The sequence below is a fragment of the Polistes canadensis genome, unplaced genomic scaffold (genome assembly GCF_001313835.1).
Source record: "Polistes canadensis isolate GaletaPanama2010 unplaced genomic scaffold, ASM131383v1 scaffold_169, whole genome shotgun sequence".
Classification (NCBI taxonomy): domain Eukaryota; kingdom Metazoa; phylum Arthropoda; class Insecta; order Hymenoptera; family Vespidae; genus Polistes; species Polistes canadensis.
The window spans coordinates 38,110-61,240 of NW_014569716.1; the positions used below are offsets into that span (position 1 = coordinate 38,110).

The 23,131-nt window shown below is 34.0% G+C and overlaps 1 protein-coding gene across 2 annotated transcripts in view; it reads right to left on the reverse strand.

Moving 5' to 3' along the window:
• The window catches only part of LOC106789193, a 260,249-nt gene that overhangs the window by 26,435 nt on the left and 210,683 nt on the right, over positions 1-23,131 (reverse strand). For both annotated transcript variants that reach the window (XM_014753197.1, XM_014753196.1), the window contains exons 2-4: positions 14,766-14,954; positions 12,777-12,937; positions 12,064-12,110 (exon numbers count right to left, since the gene is read on the reverse strand). In XM_014753197.1, the coding sequence (XP_014608683.1) occupies positions 12,064-12,110; positions 12,777-12,937; positions 14,766-14,954 (397 nt within the window). The remainder of the gene's footprint in view (positions 1-12,063; positions 12,111-12,776; positions 12,938-14,765; positions 14,955-23,131) is intronic.

Consider the following 23,131-nt stretch of genomic DNA (forward strand, 5'->3'; position numbering starts at 1 on the left):
GCCCCCGGACCCCGCCCGCCCCTGAACTCTCTTCAATCGTAGCAGTTTTTCGGGTTATACATTTCTATTTTATTCTTTTCTCTTTCTACAAAGAGATCTCATGACTGACTCGAAGCTTGAGTAAACTTAAGCAGCAGCAGCAGCAGTAGAAGCAGTAGCCAAGAGGTTAGAGTTTGGACACCGTCCGACAAATTCAATTGGTTCTTCTTGAAAGTACCCTTGATTATAACTGGTTCACCGTTGGGAGAAGAAAACTCGGCGTAAAAGGGGGATGAGATGGTGGTACTGGTGCTAGTGTTAGTAGTGATGGTGATGCTGGTGGTGGAATGGTGGTAGTGGTGGTAACTTCGAAAAGGGAAGTTAGGGAAGAGGTCAGAGGGGGTGTATGGGGGTGGTGGACGCTTGCTTGGACGCTTGGCGGAAAGACGAGCGATGATATTTACTCGCTTTCCAAAGCTTGGCACGTTCTCTCGTAAATTACGGCACCAGATAGAGAGAGAGTGAGAGAGAGAGAGAGGGAGGGTGTGGGAAGGTGGTAGGGGGTAGGGGGTTACGTTGGTACGCCTTTTTCCGCGGCATGAGTGTTCTCGATTTTCCGCATTGTACCTCGACGCGAGAAGAATTTCACCGAAGCAACGAAGTTATTAAAGTCTGCGATTTCTCTCTTTTCTCTTTCATCCCAGTCCTTCTCCCCCCACCTCCACCCAACCCCACTCCATCAAACTAACCACCACTCACCCCTCTTCTATACACGCATACACACACTTTCAACTCACCCTTAACCTCTTCTTTCTCATCTATACTCTTCTTCTCCTACCTCTTTCTTATTTTCTTATTTTACTTTTACTTCTTCTACTTCTACTTCTACTTCTTCTACTTCTTCTACTTTTATTATACTTTACGTTTCTTTACATTCTTTCTCTTTGAAAATTGTAAGTTCGATGTGCTGTTCGGAAGACTTCGGTTAGATTCTTTACACCATCCCCCCCCCCCGTTCCCCGTTTTTCATCGTCATCGTCGTTTTTAACAGTTTAAACCTTTTTTCTTTTCATTTTTTTATTTAGTATGATAGATGTATACTCTCTCCTGCCATTCTTTTACTTTCACCTTATCTTTCCCATATTACTTTTTAATGGTTGAGTATGAGAAATAAAATATAATATTATGGTAAAAAGAAAAGTCATGGAAGTTATAATTTCTTATTAGATTGAAACACCTAACGAGGAATATTCTCTCTCTCTTTGAAAAATTATTCGAAATTTGATCTAGATATGAAATCATTTTTATTAATACGAATATAATAAATATTTAATATATTATTTAATTTATTAGTAAATATTTATTATATTATTATATTATTATANCTTCTCCTAACAGTAGTGAGGTATTTAATGTTACACCAATTGAGAGACATGTATAGAAATTTGATTATTGTTAATATTTATTATATTATTATATTATTATATTATTATTCTATATAATAAATTATTATAGAAATTATAAAATACGATTATTACTATCTAAAGTATAATTACATTTTTTTCTTATATCTGTCGATCATTCGTACAATCGTCTGAAATATTAATCATACGAATAAACGATAATGTGTGAATACAAACAAACAAACAAAATCGAAAAAGAAACGAAAATTTAATTAAATAGAAATGAATATAAGCTGATGAACGTCTGAGAAAAATGAAAAACGTATGAAACGTTTGAGAATATTCAACGAATAATCAAAATAAAAAAGAAATCAAATAATAATAATAATAATAATAATAATCAAATAAAAATAGAGAAGTCTCTCCAACAAAATTGTTAATAAGTTTTAAGATAATAATAATAATAATATATTTAATAATAAGTTTAAGAAAATAGTTAATAATAAGTTTTAAGAAAATTCAGTCATAGAGAGAGAGAGAGACAGAGAGAAAGAGAAAGAAATAAGAAATAGAAAGTTTACTATCGGTATTGGCTAATATAAAAAAATACAAGCGTAGTATATTCGATATATGCAGTTACGTGTACAGTTTGAAAAATATGTGTAAGTGAAAAAGAGATGGTTGGTTAGGGGGAGGGAAGGAGTTTAAGGGTTGCTGAGGGGGTGGTACGAAGTCGATATTACGGAAATCCACGTCGGTCGAAAGTGGGGGGGGGGGGCTGACACCATAAGCATGAATAAATAAGCGATATTAAAATCCACTTTACTTCCCTCATTCAACCCCCACCCCAACCCCTTCCTCTTCTTCTCCCACTCACTCTTCTCGTTCGCATATCCTATCGTAACCCTAACCACCACCACCACCACCATCACCACCACCATCACAACTCGTGTGCTTTTCTCCCTTATTTCTTGATACCGTTGGCAGTGAACGGATATCACTAGACAACCAACGAAACCAAAAGCTGCCATATATCGTTCTCTCTCATTCTTATTCTCTTTTTCTTTCTCTCTTTTACTTTTTGTTTTTTTTTCCTCTCTCCATATTTTTTTGGGGGGGGATTTTTTTTTTCCTTCTTCTTCTATTTTTTACTCGCCGATACTCTCTTGAGATATTTTTCTACAGTATGTGGAAGTAATAGTAGTATAGGAAAAAGGGAACAGGGAATAAGTTGCCCCCAGGCAACTTTTATCATTCCTTCTTCCCACTCTTTTTTCCTACCCTACTTCTCTACCCCCCCCCAACCACTCCCCCTCCACCCTTTCCATCATGTACCCTATTTTATAAAACGACGAGACGCTAGCAATGAAAATTTTCAATTGGCAAAAAAAGATGATTCGAAGATTTTCATTCTGGTGAGAATGATGTAGCTGTCTGGTCGATTGGTTCTTTCGATTAAATTTGAGAAATAATTTAATAGTTATATATGCGAATGAATAAGCACGTTGAAGGGTTTTTCCTTGAAAATGTTATTTATAAATATTTTAAAAGGATGTGAAATTTGATTTGGTAATGGTAAAATTGGATTCGATGTAACAAAAAGTAAATGTGAATTTTTCTGTTTCATTTATTATTTATATTTCAATGTGTATTATTATATTAATTATATATATTGTATAAATAAAATTATGTGAATTTAATTTAAGTCATTTTTTGATCTAGTACTAATGTATTCGAATTTTTATTTGTAACATTTTCAAACCACTTACATATGTACGTAATTTATTGTTACTTAAAAAAAAACACAAAGAGTTCGGTTTATACAGGTGCCTCTCTGGGTACTTTGCAGCATACAGATTTCCTGTTTCACGTGCATTCCTTCTTTTACATTTGCCAAATATTAGCAACGTATCAACATTTTCACTGTTAGTATACATTTTCTACAAGTTAATATTAAACTGCGATTTGCTCCTGTAAATATATACTTTTAATATTTTTTTTATATATAGAGCAAACGGATTTTAATGATTTTTACATTAAATTAAAGTACACTCTTTTTTCTATGCGTAGAATACTTTGTTGAGTTATAAATTTAGCATGTAAAGTTCAGAAAATGTCAGAGAATGCAATGCTGTAAATTATGCATTTTTGCAATTTCTTTGAAAAGTTCTAGTAAATATTTTTTATACTTAGATTATGCGAATTTTAATGAAACTTAGATTAAATTAAAGTACATTCTTTTGTCTACGCATAGAGTATCTTTTCGAGTTATAAATCAATCTACAAAGGTTCATAAAATGGCAAAGAATGCGACGCTGCAAATTTTTCCTACTTTGCTTTTTCTTTGAAAAGTTTTTACACACATAAGTAAGTTGGTTTGTTTTTAAAAGCACTCCGTGTATAATTATATCTTACGTGCAGTAAAATTGATACAATCATTAAATTCTATAATACAATATATATTTTAGCAATTGATATAGAATGAAAAATACACACAAAAATAGTTGAATTTTGTTTAACTGTTATTTGACACGTTTATAAACGAAAGAGAAAGAGAAAGACAGATAGATGGAAGATTAAAAAAAGAATCTGTAACTGATAATAACATTGATCGTTTGTGTGTTATATCGTACTAGGAAATATCATAGTTACACAAAGGAAACGATAGAAAACATAGAAACGAAAAACGTGCTCTCAGTGCGCGCTTCGTAGTTCAGAAATCTTTTTATTTATTTTTTCTTTTGAATTTTTTTGTGCTTTTTATTCGTATGTGTCCTTCGTACTCTTCTATCGAATATATGTGCCAACTAGCTAGCTAGATAGCTAGCTAGTCTTTTTTAATGCAATCGTGGGCAACGGCGACGCGTTCGATCGAATCTCACTGGCGTACAAGAGATTGAATCACCGATGTTAACCGGTCCGGAAAATCAGTCACGAAAAATTGCATGTGTCACGACGATCAGAGTAACCTGATTTAACCGTCGACGATTCTATGCTGGTTTATCGTGCTTTTAACGTGCCAACATCTCTTTTCCTCTATCTAACCCTTACCTTTCTTTCCCTCAATCCCACTTTTTCTATTCCTTTCATCGTTCTTCTTTTTTTTTCGTTTGATTACCGTGCTACGAATATCGATGAAAGATTTGATTTTATCGTTAGAGGGTGTTTTCCCCTTTTTATAATCCGTATAAAATTATAAGAGAAAAAAATGAGAATCAAATAATACAAAAAGGAGAAATACAATATTCGATTGAAAAATTTGTTTAAGAAGTTTGCAATTATTGTAATAAGTATATATATTTTAATAATTTAATTATCAATATTCTTGTCCAACAAATATGTTATTAATATATAAGTCTCAAAGTTGCTGATGAAGTCCCCAATAAGGGACGAAACGTACAACTAGTTCAAATTAATTGTTCATAAGATTTATTAACCGTCTATAACTCCCTTTGAGACTTATATATTAATATTTTAATAATATTTGATCAATCAAAATGTGGGTGTGATTGAGGTGTATTTATTTATATATTTAGAGAAAAATTGTTGTATTATATTAGAAATAGAAAATTGATAAGAAAATTTATTAATAATATGATACGATATAATTGTAACAATTGACAATATTTATTTTGTTTTAAATAATTATTTATATTACAAAATAAATCGTATGATCAATTTTTGCAAATTTCTTGACCATAGTCCACTGTCATCTTTACAAAGAATGAAGGAAAACAAGTATGTGTGGGAAGGATATTATAGACAAATAAATTAATTCATTTCTACGATGAAATCAAAGTAGTGGTTAAAATTTGAGAAAGCCAATAATTAAGAAATATCTTTTAAATAAACAAAGTCCATATATAAATTAGAATAATTTTTCGATCAAATTTAAATAAGTTCAACCGTTAAAACTAGGGTGAAGGAGGTGATGGTGTTACAAATTTTAGGAAGATTATTAATTATTATTATTATTATTATTATTATTATTTTATCATTGCGTTAGAGAAGCAAAAAGGATAGGAAAAGACTAAGAGGAATGAGAAGTGTGGGAGGGATGTGTTGGTAGAAGAGAAAGTTAGTGTGTGAGAGAGAAAGAGAAAGAGGATGAGGAGAAGGATGAAGAAGAGGAAAAGGGAAAGGAGGAGGGAAAGGAGGAGGAGGAGCCCTTGAATCGGCGCGACACGCGCTGCGTTGTATTTCCGCCCTATGAACCCCTTCAACGTCTGATACAAGTGCCGTGTATTCCTCGTTTCTTCTTTCTCACTCTGACTAACATTATTCTCTATCTTTCCTTCGAACCCTTTTCTCACCTCGACTATGTCTCTCTCACTCTCTCACTCTCTCTCTCTCTCTTTCCACTTTCCTTTCTCTTTCCTTCTCTTGAAATCTTTCTCATTCCTTTTCCGTATATCATCGTCGTTCCCTTAACGTACACGTGTGCAAGGATAGAAAAGAAAGGAAAGGAAAGGAAAGAAGAGGAGAAGAGAAGAAAGGAGAGGAGAGGAGAGAAGAGAGGAGAGGAGAGGAGAGGAGGTGCGTGTCGTGTGTCTAAGTAACCCCGTGTACACGTTTCGTCGTCATGGTTACACGTTACGTGAACTAGCCATAGAGAAAGAGAGAGAAAGAAGGGTGGAAAGAGGGGAAGGAAGGGGGAGGGAGGAGGAGTAGGGAGGAGGAGGAAGCCGCGTGGTATGCCTCTTGTGAAAGCAAAGGCGTGACAAATAGGGAAGAATAGACAATGACGATACTCTACGGCTGGTGAAACCTCTCACCGGGACTCTCAGCTCTTCGCGAGTTTGGCTGCGAAAAAAACGAGAAGGAATGAGACAGTGAATGAGAGAGAAAGAGAGAATATGAGAGAGAATATGAGAGAGAAAGAGATTGTCTTCCTGTATGCAACGACCGTTCGTTCGTTCACTGCATGACTTGGAGTCTGCCCAGCTTTACCTTTTCTCTCCACTATCGACACCTATCCTCTTCTTTTCTTTTCTTTTCTTTTTTTTTTTTCTTTTCTTTTCTTTTCTGTTCTCACACCCACATTCATACTCATACCTATATACTCATCTCTCACCCACCTTTCTCTCATAGGCCCCTTCTCCGCGCCGTTTGTCTCTTATTGTCACCCAAGAAAGATCTAAACCTTCTTTTTAACCCTTCATAGACTGACACGAGACGTTAAAGACTCGCTGAGATAAATTTCATTCCCTTTTCTAATACCACGACATTTTGTTCTATTTATAATAGAAAATTGCGAATGTGTATGTATAGATTTTTTTGATTTTTTTTTGATTGGATGATTGATTATTTAATTGTTCATAAATCGAGATTTTGTGGGATTTATTTTTGTATTTTAATTATTATTATTATTATTATTATTATTTTAATTTTCAACGAAATGTGTCTTTCATTATTTAGATTTAATTAATATCACAGAGTCGTATATGTGTTATATATTATTTTGCGAAATTTTTACTAATCGAAGAGATCTACAAATCGGACAATCAATTTTTTTTATTAATATGATTGATTTCTCGTATGACATATTTATTTTTGTAATACGATAAACTTTTGTAAACATTTAATTTTTCTTTTGTTTTTTTTATATATATGCACAATTGCATTATTAATATATTACAGAAATTAACTTTCTTATTTATTACGATATTTTGTTGTTGTGTAATACGGCACACGTTTTGTTCTATAATACTTCATGTTTTCCTTGCTGGTAAACAAGTTTGACGTGGTTGGTCTAAAGGTATCCAGAAGCAACGAAGCAAGCAAGCGAGCAAGCAGACCATTCATTTTCAGAGGTAATCGAGGAAAAGCCAAAACGAGGAAATAACGAGAACTCCTTTCTTCTCAACGAACGCCTTGCAAGAAATATTTTCTTTCAAACTTTTCAACCAAAATTTTTACGGTTCTATGTATAAGGAAAAAGAAACAAAAAAACAAATAACAATATTACAACTGTTCAATTTATTTTTTTTTTCGGTTTTCTTTATTTCTTTTTCATTAATAAATTAGGATATTCAATGAATAATTATATTCCATTCGATATTTCGATATTTACTTATACCCCCCACCCCCTCCCTCACCCCCTTCTACCTATACACGCTGACATTTAGCGAAATAATCATTCCGTTTACGTGAATCAATAAACTACAAAATATATCGGGAGACTGAGAATAAAACCAGACACACACACACACGTGTATTCGACACGTGTGAATGCTTTTAAACGAACTCTCGAGGATGGGGTCTAAATTTTAAATAAATACATTTGGCGGCTAGGCTATACAGGAAAAAAAGGAAAAATAAAAAGAGAGAGAGAGAAAGAGAGAGATGCTAGAGGATGGGTGAAGGGTGGGTGGATGATGGGGTTTTCGGAGATACCCTGGGATAGGTGAAAAATTCAAACATATCTCGCGCGCGTCGAACGTGAAAATTCCGTAGTCGACGAACTGGCAACTTTATTGACGATTTAAAAATAACACAACGCGTATACACAATCCCAAACGCGCGTTGTACACCTATGATGTATCCCCCCTCATTGCATACACGTATACACATTCACTATACTATATACGTGCATTACACGCCAGTCGTAAAATTCAACAACATAGGACAAATAGAAATCTACCCATACAACAATACACGTAACCACAAAATTTTACGCATACCACCACATACAGGAAAAAACTCAAATTTATTTATACGAATAACACCCCTCCTGTTACTTTTCCTGCATACATACAAAAATTTAAATTCGTACGTAACCAACGACCATAAATTTCTACACATTACTTATAGAAAAAAAAAAACCACCCTTTCCCCCTTAAAATACGTATATATTATATGAACACAATCCCAATACAAGTAAAGATATTCAGATACATATATATGGAAATCTATCTAACTATCGTGCGAAATTTTGAGAGAGACCGATGCGCTTCGGCGAATCGGCGTTACTCATCGTTGAGAGATAATGTGTACACACTAAACGTAGGATCGTCGACCCTGATGCTGCCATGGCAAACACCATGATAGAACGGCACCGAAATGCAATTACACAAGGGAATAAGGCCATCGCCCTCGTTGGATTCCACCCCATACAAACGGATCTCCGATCTGTTCTATCACCGTTCGCTTTACGGTTCGAATCTTCTTCCCCCCACCTTCCCCCTCCTCCCACCTTCCCCTTCACCCTATACTCTACTCTCCGTACCCCCTGGCCCCAAACCCCATCAACGTCGTCGTCGTCGTCGTCGTCGTCGTCCTCGTCCTTTGTGAGAGAACGTTCGACCTTCGTGTGCCTGTAAAAAGCCTCTCCCTCCACCCTTCCACAAAGGACGACGTCGTTGCCCATGCTCGTCCTCTAAGGGACGCAGTGAATCCCTTTCTGTCCCTGTCGGATCCTATTGCGTGCCTTTGCACCACACTCTCGGAGAAGAAGAAGAAGAAGAAGAACGCATTAAATACCAACGAAGGGGGAACCCTACCTACACCATCATCATTATCATCATCCCGTTTCACTCTTCTTCTATATATCCTTATTTTCTAAGTTTCTCTCGGTTAATCTTTCAATTGTTTGATAAGAATTGAAGAAAATTATATGTGTTGTTTATAGGTAAAAGTTTATTATATTTTTGTTTGAATTTTTGACGTGTTTATTTGTAGAATATATTTTTCAGATGTATATATATATATATATATATATATATATATATATGTGTGCATATGTTATAATTGGATTGTAATTGGTAATGAGTTTATTTAGGTTTGCTTTTAAAGTTCTTGAAATTTTATGGTGTGTTACTCTCTATGTTTATATATAATGTTGATTTTACTTTTTAAAAGTAAGACTAAACTTAGATTAAATTTCCCATTGGAGAAAATGTTAGATAAAATAAATGGGATACCTACGTAATTATCTAGGAATTCAAAATAAGGATAAGTAATGAGTGATTAATTAAGTAAAAGGAATATCAAGGAGTCATTAAGAGAGAGAGAGAGAGAGAGAGATAGAGATAGATAGATAGATAAAGAAAGAGGATAGAACTCGTACTCTAATTAGAAATTTGTCGTAGCACATCTCCAGTAAATCTAATACGGTAGAAGGTGTTGTTGGCTGATGGATGGTAGCAGTAGGTAGAGAAGAGGATAAGATGTGGAATGAGAGAATGAGAATGTGAGAATGAGAGGAATGAGATAGCGATAGAGTGTGAATGAGAGAAACAAGGATAAGCGATGCTCGTTTTAGGAGCTCGTTTCTTGGCAGCCAGAATCCATCCTCCCTCCTCAGCTTTCTCCTGTCCCACGTTTCGATCCAACTCCGATCCGGCGGCCCTTGCTAAACCTAACTCTTAGTTAGATTCCAGTCCAGACAAACAGGCTTGCTCTCGAACAGTTGGCGCGCTTCGCTAAGCGAGCAACCCAAGCAACCCTGTTTGCGCATCCCAGCAAATCCACGTTGCTCTCGGTTTTGGAATTGGGGTGGTTGCGCCCTCGCACCATTGTGCGCGACAACTGCTAAGTGCTGCGGCAATCCGGCATTGGCGCCTCTTACACGGAATTACTGTTAAACGCGAACCTACTACCCCCCCAACCCCCAATCCCCAACCCCGAATCCCAAAGCCTCCACCTCGTCTCCTTCAACTCCTGCCTTCCTTTCCACAACCAAACTGATTAGTTCTCCGATTTGGTAGGCGGAAGGAGTGAAACACACAGATCCTATGTATACTTGTGCATTTCTCTCTCTCTCTCTCTCTGTGTTTGTATGTTTGTGTGTGTGTGTGAGAGAGAGAGAGAGAGAATATTTCAACGTTTCTTGCTAGTCCTATTCGAAACTGGTCACGAGCATTCTCCCAACACCTCGGGTCTATTTTGGCTAAGATCCTCCTCTTCATGGACGTGGTCTTGGAATTTGGAAGGTACCTTTAAACTCGAGGACGAGGATTTCTCAGAACCTCTAGAGCAACGAACGTGCTTCACTCCCTTATACCGATCGGAATAGGAATACCAACAGGAGACAAGCTTAACTTTCCTTACGAAGTTTACCTTGGCCCAACCTCGCTCGGACTTGTTGTTGGCTGGCTGGCTAGTCATACAACAACAATTTATGCTTGTCCTTACCTCCATTCGGTAATTCGATAATTTAACCGCGGCCATGTAAATTACAATACGAAACTTGGTGTTTTTAATATTAATCGATAGGACGTCAAGTATTATCGATGGAAGTTATAGGGTTTTTTCTTTCGACGTTTCTTGACGATTAATTTGAATACGATGATTATAGGTTTTTGTGTGATTAGTAATGTTAGATGATAATTTAACTTCCATTATTAAGAAATTTGTTTGAATTTATACTATTTGAAATGTAAATTGATATATAATAATTTCGTACCTTTACTTTTTTATTTGTTCACGTATTTATTATAATTATATTTGGAAAGAATAAATGTTGCACGAGTAATTCGTGTGCGCAAGTTGCACATTTATAATTATTTGAAATAATTATTACAATATTCTTCTCTCAAGAATACAAAATTTATTTAAATTTTTATTTTATAATTTATTTTAATAATAATTTATTATTATATTAATAATAATTTATATAATACAATAATTATTTTAATTTATTTAAAAATTGACGTATTATGAAATTAATAAAAAAAATAAAAGAAACAAAATAAAATCTAAAACAATACATACGAGATATGTGACTGTAACATTTGGGTAATGCGTTGTCCAGATGACGAAAGATTTGGATATATTGAAAGAACAGGAGGATCGAAAGGATGAGAAGATTCTTCCTGTCGTGAATATCTCGAAGGAATACGTTCCTCTACGTGGTACTTACGAGGAAGGTCTCGATCTCAATTATGTATTCATAGCCATAGCAGACGACGGTACGGAATGGGCACCCAGATGGGTAGAAGGAGTCGACAGAAATGAAGTATCAACCGGAATACTACTCTCTCACCACTCACGTTCCACATTTCTCCACGTCTTTTGGGTACACCGAGTAAGTGCCTTTCCAATATGGGATCTAAAGTGTTTCTCGATATCATGGGAAAATTTTTTATAATGCTAACGAGATTAGTATTTATTTGTTTTGATTTTATTTAACCTGATTTCTCGTTACATCGTTTATATCAAATTCAATTGGATATATTTTGATCTAGTCATGATCATTAATTATACTCAATCATTTTAAAAAATGGTATTATAGAAATAACGTTATTATTCAATAGGATGAACAAATTTGTTATAATAGATACAGAATGTTTCAGAATTTAATAGGTAAATTGTAAGTGTGTATATTCTACTAGTAGAAATAAGAATGAAATGTTTTTTGAAATATTGTATATATATGTTTTATTATAATTTGCATTGATCTTAATTAATTTGGATAAACTATAGTAGAGATACTTTTATCGTACTCGTTTTATTCAAATTATGACAATTTCAGTGTGACCCAAAAGAAATCGAGTTATAGAAAAGGTTTAATATTAAATTGTCTATCGTATATAAAAATATATTTAATTAATAAATAATTGTTTCTATATATATTTTGTTTTTTTTTAAAAAAAAAAAGTATCATCAATATAATATTATACAGTATAATATACTTATCTTAAAAATACATTAAGTCGAATATAAAATTCTGAAGACTTACCATTAGGTGGAAATTCGTAGAAAAATGCTGATCTCGGGCTCAGACAACTGCAAAAGACAAAGAGAACAAAATATTAAAAGTAAAAGGAAATAAGAAAGAAATAGAAGATGAATAAGATGAAAAAATACGATTGGACGAGAATATATATTTTAATTTAAATAAGAATCCGAGTAAAAAAGTAAGTATCGGATTACATTTTTCATGGTAGAACGAGTCAACGTCATGAACATTCGTTGCAGCAAAGAGAAGCGCGAGTTGAATCGTTGTAGACGTAGAAACGGCACGTATTCGGTATTTCACATTAACGTGATTCCAACATAATCACGTGCGTTATGCTGGTAAGAAGAATGGAAAAAATTTAACTCTCGTCTTTATTCTCTCACTTAATTTTAGAACATTATTGACCCTTTCCAGCACGTCACGTAGAAATTTCTCACGTGTTCTTAAAACTGACGCGAATAAAAATCTTTTTTTCTTTATTTATTCACATCATTTATTTATTTATCGAGCATATTTATTCTCGTGCAGAAATATTTTTCTTTTTTTAGATTCGTGCAGATATTTAAATGAAATTCAAGTGTTGAGAACCTTTTTATATATTTTTTAAAAATATTTATGTAGAATATAAATGTATTTAAAATCGGCAAATTTGATATTGTTTTATCTTTGTGTCTTTTTGTTTATAATATTAAATCGAAGGAAAATAAAAGTACCTTTGGTAGGGTTGTGGATGACCAGCTGCCGTCATGACGGTTGCATTTTGTGTTGCGAGTGCGAGTTTTTGTTGGCGATGTTGAAGCATTTGTCTACTAAAAACACCATAACCGAAACCATAGATCTCATCTTCTTCTTTATCACTGAGACAACTGGATGGCTGGACAAAAAAAGGAAAAATAAAAAGTGTTAGTTAATTTTTAATTCTTATAAGTATCTCTTCGAGTTTATTATATACATAGTATAATAATTTTTTAATAATTATTTTCTCAAATTTGTTATATAAAAAGAAAAGAAAAGAATAAAAAAAGGGAGGAGTACAAATTATGTTCTCTTAAAAATAGAAAAAGAGAATAACAAACGTTTTTAAATTTTTATTATTTTAAAAATAATCTTTTCGTTATTATAAAAATCTATATTTCAAGAAATAGATAAAAAGAAAGAAAGAAAGAAAGAAAAAAAAAAATATATCAAACTCCCACATCTTTCTATCTATCTTTCCTAAACCATTATCTTCGTTATTATTTGAAATTTTGTTATAGAAAAAAAAAAAACAAAAAGAAAAAAAGTAAACCGAAGAAGAAGAACAAAAAAAAAAAGAAAAAGAAAAAAATCATCGTAGCAAGCGATTGGAGAAAAATTTTTCTACTACGAACCATAGATGATAGAAATAAATAGAAGAGAGACAATTTGTCGAAGGATTGATGAGAAAAATTTTCTCGTTCTTTTCCTTTTATATATATATATTTTTTTTAATTTTCCTCGCAGAGAGAAGAAGAAAAGTTAACGAAAAAAAAAAAAAAGAAAAAGAAAATAGAAAAAAAAGTTCACGGTGTACTCGCGTTTAAATCATCGACAATGATTTTCTTCGAAGTTTCTTTCTTCTTATCGAAGATGAACGAACGGGAAGAGTTCCTTATTAATTTTCCACGTCGACGCGTCCACAGGAGGGTTGGAAAATGGTTGCAGAGGGTGGAATGGGGTAAGAAGGGTGGGGGAGAGGTGAGAGGGGGAAGAGTGTTTCATTCTCTCTCTCTCTCTCTTTTTCTCTTGAAGGAGCTTGACCTTAATCGGCAATCGATTTCTCGCGATTGGAAACTCGATTAATCGTTGACGGTGTTACCAGTAAAGGTTTCTCGGCTACGAACAATGACCGATTTAAGCTTTAGGATCGATCAATCGATTCTCTAAAGACAGACAGAGACAGAGATAATGGATGGAAGGAAGGGGATGGGGTGAGAGGGGTAGAGAAAGGAGAGGGTAAGGTTTACACGGTCTGATCGTCTTAAACCACTTTGGAAAATTACTCTCGACGGACAACTCGATCCTTTAACCATCGATACACGTTCACTTTGTTTTATGTAAGAGAAGTTAAAAGACTGATCATGATTTTCAAAACTTACTATTACACGTTATTTCGTTAAGTTTTTTATTTATGTAGATTATTATATACAAAGTCGGATAAAGATTTTTTTTCTATATTTTATATTAAGTCAAAAGTTTGAGATTATTATGTGAATTTAATAAGTGATAGTTGATTTATTTGTCATTGTAATATTAATAGTGATATATTTTTTTATATTGTATTATTTTGTTCCTTCGTTTTTTTAATGTTAGAACGAATAATTTTATCGAATTTGTATATTTCAATTTGACAATTAGTAGAATTCTTACAAATGAATTGTTTTGAAATATTGTTTCTAATTGAATAGATTTTTCTATAAATTTTTGTATAATTTGTCAAAGATATACCCAAATAGTTAAAGTACATTTAGGTAATATAAATTATAGAAAACAAAAGTTCAAAATTGAATTTTAAATTAGCTGATCAGAATGTTTTAGAATAAATCAACAAATGATTCGAAACTTTTGACCAATAGAGAGAAAGATCTAAAAAAAATTGTTCGAACAATAGGACGTGAAAAGTCATGTATTATCTAGAAAGAGAAAAAATAAAAATAAAAAAAAGAGAGAGAGGATTTACTCACAGAGTATTTTCCAGGCACGTAAATGGGCTGTGAATGACTGGTGGTAAGTTGAGTGTTGGGCATTCTGGGGGAAGCATTTGTTTCGCGTCGGCGTAGCTCCTCAAGCGGCTCCAGGACATCTCCGTAATGCGTTCTGAAGAGGTCTGCATACCTTGAAGCTAGTCCCTCCAAGTATCCCCTCTCGCCTTCCTGAAAGAGAAAAGTGCCGTAACGTTAGAGAGGGTTTGTTAAACGTAAACGTAAGAGCAGGCAAGAGTGAACGAACGAATGAACGAGTGAACGAATGAACGAACGAGTGAACGAATGAACGAACGAGTGAACGAATTAGTAAGCAACATATATACACACAGAGACAGATACAGACACACAATTACATTTATCATACGTGTATATTCATTCTCATTCTCATTCTCATTGTTTCTCTCTCTTTCATTCATTCTGATGACAATAAGGGTGTGAAAAAGAGGTAAGAGATAAAAAACAAAAAGAAAATTAAAAAGAGAGAGAGGGAGAGAGAGAGATATTTAACTGTAAATTCTCAACTCAATGTTTCACGGCGTTTACCGCATCGAATTAACTCTTTTAAAACTTAAGGATAGTCGAGGTAGAAAAGATGATGAAAGGATACAAAAGAGTAGGAATACAGTCTTTTCTCGCGTTATCTTTATTCTTATTCGAAAGTTCTTCTCTTATGAGTCTGAAACGATGTCTTTCAAAGCATTCCGCGTTACGGAAGAGGATTCGAAGAAGAACCAACCAAGGGGAGAAAGAGAGAGAAGGAAAGTGTTAAAAAGAAAATGAAATAAAAATAAACAAAGTTAAAATGATGACGATAATCTGCAAACTGGCCGTGATTCATGAGGATTTATTTTTAAGTTTTTCCTTGTGTGTTTCTTTTCTTCTTTTTCTTTTTTATAATAACGAAACAAATAAAAATTGTATGTTATCATCAACAAATGATAAATAATTTGATCGATTCAAAAATTTCTATAATATATATAAAATAAAAATACAAATTAGTTATATTGAATTTTTATTAAACATTTGTGTGTAATTTTTTGAGATAGAAGAAGTGATCGAATCGATATAACCTCGTATTTTTCTATAATTTTCAACGTGATTCTACTTTTAATTTAAAAAAAACTTACTAGGGGTTAGTACTATATATATATATATATTATTATTATTATTATACTATAAGTTTATATTTATAGAATAAAATTTACGAATCGATACTCGAACAAAGTTTCATTATTTATCTTGTTACATAACTTCTCGCAATTTTCTTATTTTTCTCTTTTTTTTTTTCATCCCCCGTTTGTACATATATTTTCATTCCTTTTTCTTTCGTATTTTCTAATTGCATCGGAAAAGTAGAAGACGAGGTTAGCGAGTCGAATTTTCCATTGAGGGTTTGAAGGGTAGAAGAAAATGTAGAAAAACTGGGACAGGGGGTGGGGGTACTAAGAACAAGTCGTTTTTGTTGAGCATCTTTGTCACCCTCATTCATTCTACTACCATCGTCGTCTCATTATCGATAATCCTGGAACATTAATTAGAATTCCAATCTTCCGATTTAATACAAACCGAAGTTGCTCGTTGTTTTATGTCCTTTATCTTTCTTTCTTTTTTTATCTATCTATCTATCTATCTCTCTTCTACTTTATTGTTCAACTATATATACTTGAAACCTCGAGAATTTCAAGCCCCATGATGATGATGATGCAATCCTTTTCCCGTTTTCATTCGTTTCATCATCATTTTCATTTTTCCCCGATGCGAAAGCTTTAACGGTCAAACTGAAAGTTTCAACTTGAGAATGCATAAAGCAAACGCGAATTTCTCGCGATTGTAGGATTCTTCGTAAAGCGTAGGGTATATACGCGATGGGTTTTAAGGTCGTAAATTAAAATTTTATCCACGAACGAATAATCGAGTAGATGAACGAACGAAGGAACGAACGAATGAATGAACGAATGAGAGTTCGTTTGTATGCTTGATCGATTCGATCCTGTTGCTGTTGTTGTTGTTGTTGTTGTTACATAATAAAGTAATGTTATGTTAAAAAATGATACAGTTACGCGTTATCGTATTTAATATTATATATTTATTTATTGATTTATAAATAAAGTTATTTATAATACTGATCGAAAGTTTGGGTAAACATTTATTGCATAATTATTACAAGACAAGTTTTAGGTTTCATTTGATTCAACTTTAAGAAAATACAAATATTTATTTATTGATTTTTAAATAAAGTTTGGGTATACATTTATTGCATAATTATTAATACATACTTATGAACAAGTTTTATGTTTCATTTTTGATTCAACTATAAGAAAATAAAAATCATACGATGGGCGGGGGGGAACTTTCTATTAAAAAATATTTTCATACAATTTGAGAGAAAATTGCAGAAACAAAAAATAAACATTATCTTTAACACATTTTTGATTATTGTATTTTCATATAAAAATTTATTAAATATAATTAATATAATTATATTAACGATCTGTGTTAAAAAAAAGTGACATAAATTTGGATTATATTTCTTCTTATTAAACAAAAATTCTCCCCACAGTATTATCGAATAATTTTATATTCAATTAAATTTGATATTTTGTGAATGCATCAGTTTATTTAATTGCCGTTAAGTAATGCGTTAAAAATATTTATCGATTACAAGTGTGCAAGTGTGCATACTTAAATAAACGAGTACCTTCTTTCCATTTATCCACCACTCCGTCGTTTTCTTTTTCAAAATTTTTCAAAATGTTCTTTCAAGTTTCTTTCGTTTCTTTCTCTCTCATTATCGATGTACTACTACTACTTCTTCGCATGGAAAAACACGGCTCTTACCTTATAGTAAAACTTGTTTTCCTGGAAAGAAGTGTAGAAATACTTTGAAGAGTATTCCTTAAAGCTGCTGCGTCTTTTATAATATGAAGCAGATTCGAATGAAATGTCGAGAGAAGAAGGTTCAAACGATTTCCTTCGATCCCAAAACGAAGTTTACTTCTTCCCATTTCTCTCACTCATTCACTCTCTTAATGTTCCTTTTATTTCTTTTTTGTTTTTTTTTTTCTTCTTAATTTAAAGACGGTTTTAACTCGCGAAAAACTTCGTTGACGAGAAAGCCTAAATCCTTTTACGGAACGTCGAGTTTTAAGAGGAACAGGCCGATCCTTTTCCTTAAAAGAAAAGAAAAAATAAAAATAAAAATAAAAGAAATAAAGGAAGGAAGAAAGAGGGGGGGGGGAAATAAAAAATAAAGTACAGGGTGAGGATGGAAAAGAAAAGAAAAGTCCTTCTTGAACTTTGAATTCCTTCAGAACACGTACATATAACTACCCTCGTCCCCCCCCCTTTCCCCCTCTTCTCAGCCCCGATTCTTCTCGAAACTACTTTCGATGTGCTATGCGAATAGCACGGGGCCGAGTTTCTCGATGCCGGTACGTAACTTTCCGCAAAACCGTTTTACACTACCACTCGATTCCGCCTTGAATATCGTCGATCGATCGTTTTCCGAATATCGCGGTGTGAGTACCCGAGAATCGGATAAACGGAGATAGAAGAAAATTGAAAAGTCAAGAAGCATCGTTTTGTTTCTTTTTTTTTTATTATTCTTCTTCTTTTTCTTTTTCTTTTTCTTTTTCTTTATCTCTCTTTTAGTTTCCAATCATTCGAAACTTTTACTTTATAAACTTTTCGGTAACTTGGTTTCAGAGTTTTTATTTAACACTTAGAATTATGATAATTGTAAAAAATTTTGTACAGAAAATTTGTAAATTTTGAAGATTATTAATTATCGATTGAAATGTACATAATGAATTGATGTAAACGATATTATTATTATAATAATAATAATGAAATGTTTTTAAATCGGTTATGTAAACGATTGAAATGAATTTCCATTTAAATTGACGAATCTCGTTTGTTTTTTTACCTTTAAATTATCTAAATCTTTCATTAGATTTTAATTACATTGAGAATATATTTGCATTTTCATTCTTATTAAAATTTAAAAGCATTTGAAGTACCATTTCTTTAAAGCTATGAATACTCCTAAACGATGATGGTACGTTTTCATTAGATTCACTGATATAATATTTTAAAAAACGATATTTTTTTTCGAAAATATTTCAAACGTTCATTTGTGAGGGATAAATTATTATTACGGATATTTTATTTTTAAAACTTTTCGCGAATTACTCTTTAAATAATATTCCGTCATCATTTACGAGTTGAATAAATTTTTATACATATTTGATAAATTATGTTTTCATATTATTTTATTAATTATTGGGTTGTGGGCCACTTTAACAAAAACCTACAGATTCTCGGGGGACATTTCTTTCTCTCATGTGCCATCCACTTAAAATTATTAAATAATATTTGACATATTTCAATATTTTACGATAATTAAATACTGTACTTATTATAATTATTATATTCGATTGAAAACCAATTATTAATAGTATATATCTATAACATATCTAAAAAAAAAAACATATAAACGAATGATAGATCAAACTATAGAAAAATGAAAAATCAAAGTACTAAGAAACATTACAGTCATTGTTCCATTATTTCCCCTTTCCAAAAGTTCAACCATAGTAACATTATTCTTTTTCTACATTTTTCATGATCTTGAACACTTTCCACTAAAGGATCAGTAAAACACGATAAAAAAAAAAAAAACGTTTTAGTTCTTACGATCGTAAATAAGAACTAACATAAAATGTTGAAATAAAAAGAAGAAGAAAAATAAAACAAACAAGCAAGGAAGCAAGCAAGGAAGGAAGAAAAATAAAAATAAAAAAAGAAAGGCAAACAAAAGTAAAAGAAATAGAAGAAGAAGAAGAAGAAGAAGGGTTACGTTGGTCGTAGTATTTTTCGGTAAAAACGATCGATTATCGTAATCGTAGTTGGTGGTTCCTTTCTCGATGGGATTCTTTAAAACGTTGAGTAAAATGGCAGGAGCAAGACGAATTGTTTTATGGGGGGGGGAAGCACACAGAAGAGTGTACCGTTCGTTTGTTTAAAGCCCGAAGTGCGAAATAGTGGGTTTCAAGAAAGGTTCCACGATAATTGGGCAGCCCTGAGGGTTCTTTTTCTCTCTCTCTCTCTTTCTCTTTTTCTTTCGTCGCGATAGAGGACGCAGAATTATTTTCGGCTGGTCCCTTCATCGTGCATTGCACCCGCCATTAGCGAAGCTCGCACCCTTTACCGCACCTTCTCCATCACCTCCTCCTCCTTCTCCTCCACCAGTACCACCACCAGTAGTACCAGAACCAGCAGGAGGTACCAGTACCACACCTCTCCTCATGCCGTTGCTGCAGCAGCAGCGTGCATTCATTTCCACCCTCGTTATTTGCATATACTTCATTTGCTCGGTTCTATCATCTCCTACTTCTATATCCAACTCATTCTCACTCATTCTGACTATCATTCAGACTATCTATCCATTTCTTTCTCTCTTATTCTTCTTCTTCTTCTTCGTATCTTCATCAACCGAATGTAATTCATGAGAAAATTCTCGTCAAACCAAAAATCGGGAAACTTTTCTCATGGGGGACTCATCGTCATTCGGACACCTCGCTGATTGAAAGGGCAGATTGAAGAGAGAGATAGGAAAAAACATTGATGGTTTATATATTTAGATATAACTCGTTTCCTCTCTTCCCCACATTTTATCATATTTTAATTTAATTTTCTTTTCTTTTCGCATTTATACACATTTTCCGATACATGTTCGTTCATTTTTTCCAAAACTACACGATGACATTATTTCGTCGTACAGATTTGATTCATTCGATAAGATTCGATACAATTTCAAAGTCCCATAGAAAATCTTTTTCTATGAGTTTTACATATACACATATAGCCTTTTCATTTTTTCTTCATCTTCATCTTCATCATCATCTTCATCTTCATCTTCATCTTCATCTTCTTTTGACGGACGTTAGAGAATCTTCTCATCTTCATCGGGTATTTCGAATAAGATCTCGAATCTTCTCTCTTCAGAAAGTTTCAACTCGAAATGGTTGGATTGCAGTAGGGATGAGGATTGTACCGGGTGGTTGAGGGGGTTTGGATAGGTGATGGTTTCGCTTTCTTCGGGTGCTTTCATCGTGACGAAAAGAAGAAGAGTTCGGTAAGATCAGAAATAAGAAGAAGAAATTCTCGAAGGAGATGTGGTGATGGGGGGTGGAGGGATTGTGGGAGAGGTTTCTGTATTTTGATTCCGTCGAACGATAAGAAGGAAGGGACGTTGGTCTGAGATGCAATTCCTGACGCAAAAAGAGCAAAGTTAGGAGTCGAGAGGTTAAAGGTCGTCGACTAATGTTCACCAGACTGATCTACGAGTGGTGTAAACATCTCTCTCTCTCTCTCACTCTGTTGCATACACCCACACAAACACACACACACACACAGACTATAAAACGCATACCATTTCGTCTCTCTCGTATCTTTTCAATGTTGAAAAGCACCTATTCCTTCTTTTTCTTATTCGAAGTTAGGATTTTTGGTGTAGTGTTTAAACGTGGCTACCCAAGCTTAATCTTTTGGCTACCCGTTATACCCCTTACACGGCATCTTCTTACTTTTAACCTTTCTCTTTCTTACTTGTCGGGTATATAAGAACGTTCAACGGACTTTTCAACTCCTTTTTCTCCGTTTGCTCTTCAACCATCCATCCATCCATCCATCCATCGTCTTCTTCTTCTACTACTTGTTATTCTTTATCTTCTTTTTAGGTTATTTCGAGGCCAAGGAACCTTTTCCCTTTTCATTTTCTTATTTCGTTCCTTCTGTTTTAAAAAGAGAAAGAGAGAGAGAGAGAGAGAGAGAGAGGTAAAACCTCATCGACAAAGCACGGTTCCCTAGTTTCGACGGTAACTTTCCTTTTACCACCGATTCTTATCTTTGACGATCATGGTTTCTACGCGAATGAAACATTTATGTGACACAACGGACCGGAACTTAGCTAGGGAAACTTTTACAATGTTTTTTTTTTCTTTCTATCTTTCTATCTTTCTTTTCTTTTTATGCATTTTTACTCGTATTTCTCGTCTAACTGTAATATGTTTCTCTCGTTGGAATGAGGGACAAGCTTTAAAGAACGTTTAGGTTAGTTTCCAAATAACGAATCTTGCGTTATTCTTCTTAAAACATAGAACATAGATATATTTCATTTTAGTTTATGTATTATCGTGTCTGACGAGTCACGTTAACGAGTACCTTTTCAAACTGTTCCAAGTCTCGACTGGCATCGAGCATTTTTCGTCGAGCTTCGTAATTCGGTGGAAACGATACGACATAGAAATTAAAAAAAACAGAGAGAGAGAGAGAGAGAGAGAGAGAAAATTTCGAATAATCGTGAGTGGTGGTAACGTACTCGAGAACGAGTGCTTCATTCGAGAACACGGAAATGATAATAGAACGTCGTCGCGTCAGCGGAAAAAGAAAAAAAGGGAAACTGAAACGAAGTCTCGAAACGGTAGACAACAACACCTTGTTTCTCTTGGACGTGTCTCTCTCTCTCTCTCTCTCTCTCTCTCTGTGCAACTACTCTTAAAGGTGTACATTCATAGACGTGTATATGTTAGAGTTTTAGGTAAAATGACGACGAAAGTACGAAACAGAGAGAATGCAAAAGAGAGAGAGAGATAAAACAATCGCAACCTTGCAGTAACAGCAGTAGCAGGAACAGCAACAGCACACCCCCAAAATGTTGCTGTCGTCACAGTAGCAACACCAGCACCAGCAGCACCACCAGCAGCTAACTTTTAATCACAAAAATGTATTGCACATTGTTTCAGAGCTCGTTGGGCGAGTTTAAGCGACGAGAAGGGGGAGGATGAATGAGAGGGAGAACGATATAGTAGTGGTGGGAATGGTGTTGTTGGGTGTTGATGCTGGTAAATGTAGTGGTGGTGATGGTGGTGGTGAATGGATGAATGTACCGAGCGTGTGACAAGGGAAAAACGCAATAGAGTAGTTCGGCTCGATGTTCGAGTGGATAGAAGGAGTGTATGAAAAAGAGAGATGTGCACTGTACACCATGAAGAAAGAGAAAAAACGAGAGTGAGAGAGAGAGAGAGAGAGAACAAAAATTGGGTAGGTAAAGAAGGGAGGGAAACGGACAGTTGGAAGCATAGGGGTAGGGGGTAAGGGTAGGAGGTGGTGGTAGCATTGTTGAGTGTTACGAGCGCAGTCCAGAAAAAGTGTTATTGTCAGTTTAACGCTTGCACCTCTTCTCGACACGACGCGAGAAGAGCTTTTCCCTATTCGAATCGGACTATCGTTCTCGAGCTTCGTTGCCTCTTGGAAGCAGAAAAATTGTCGGATTATTTTTTTTT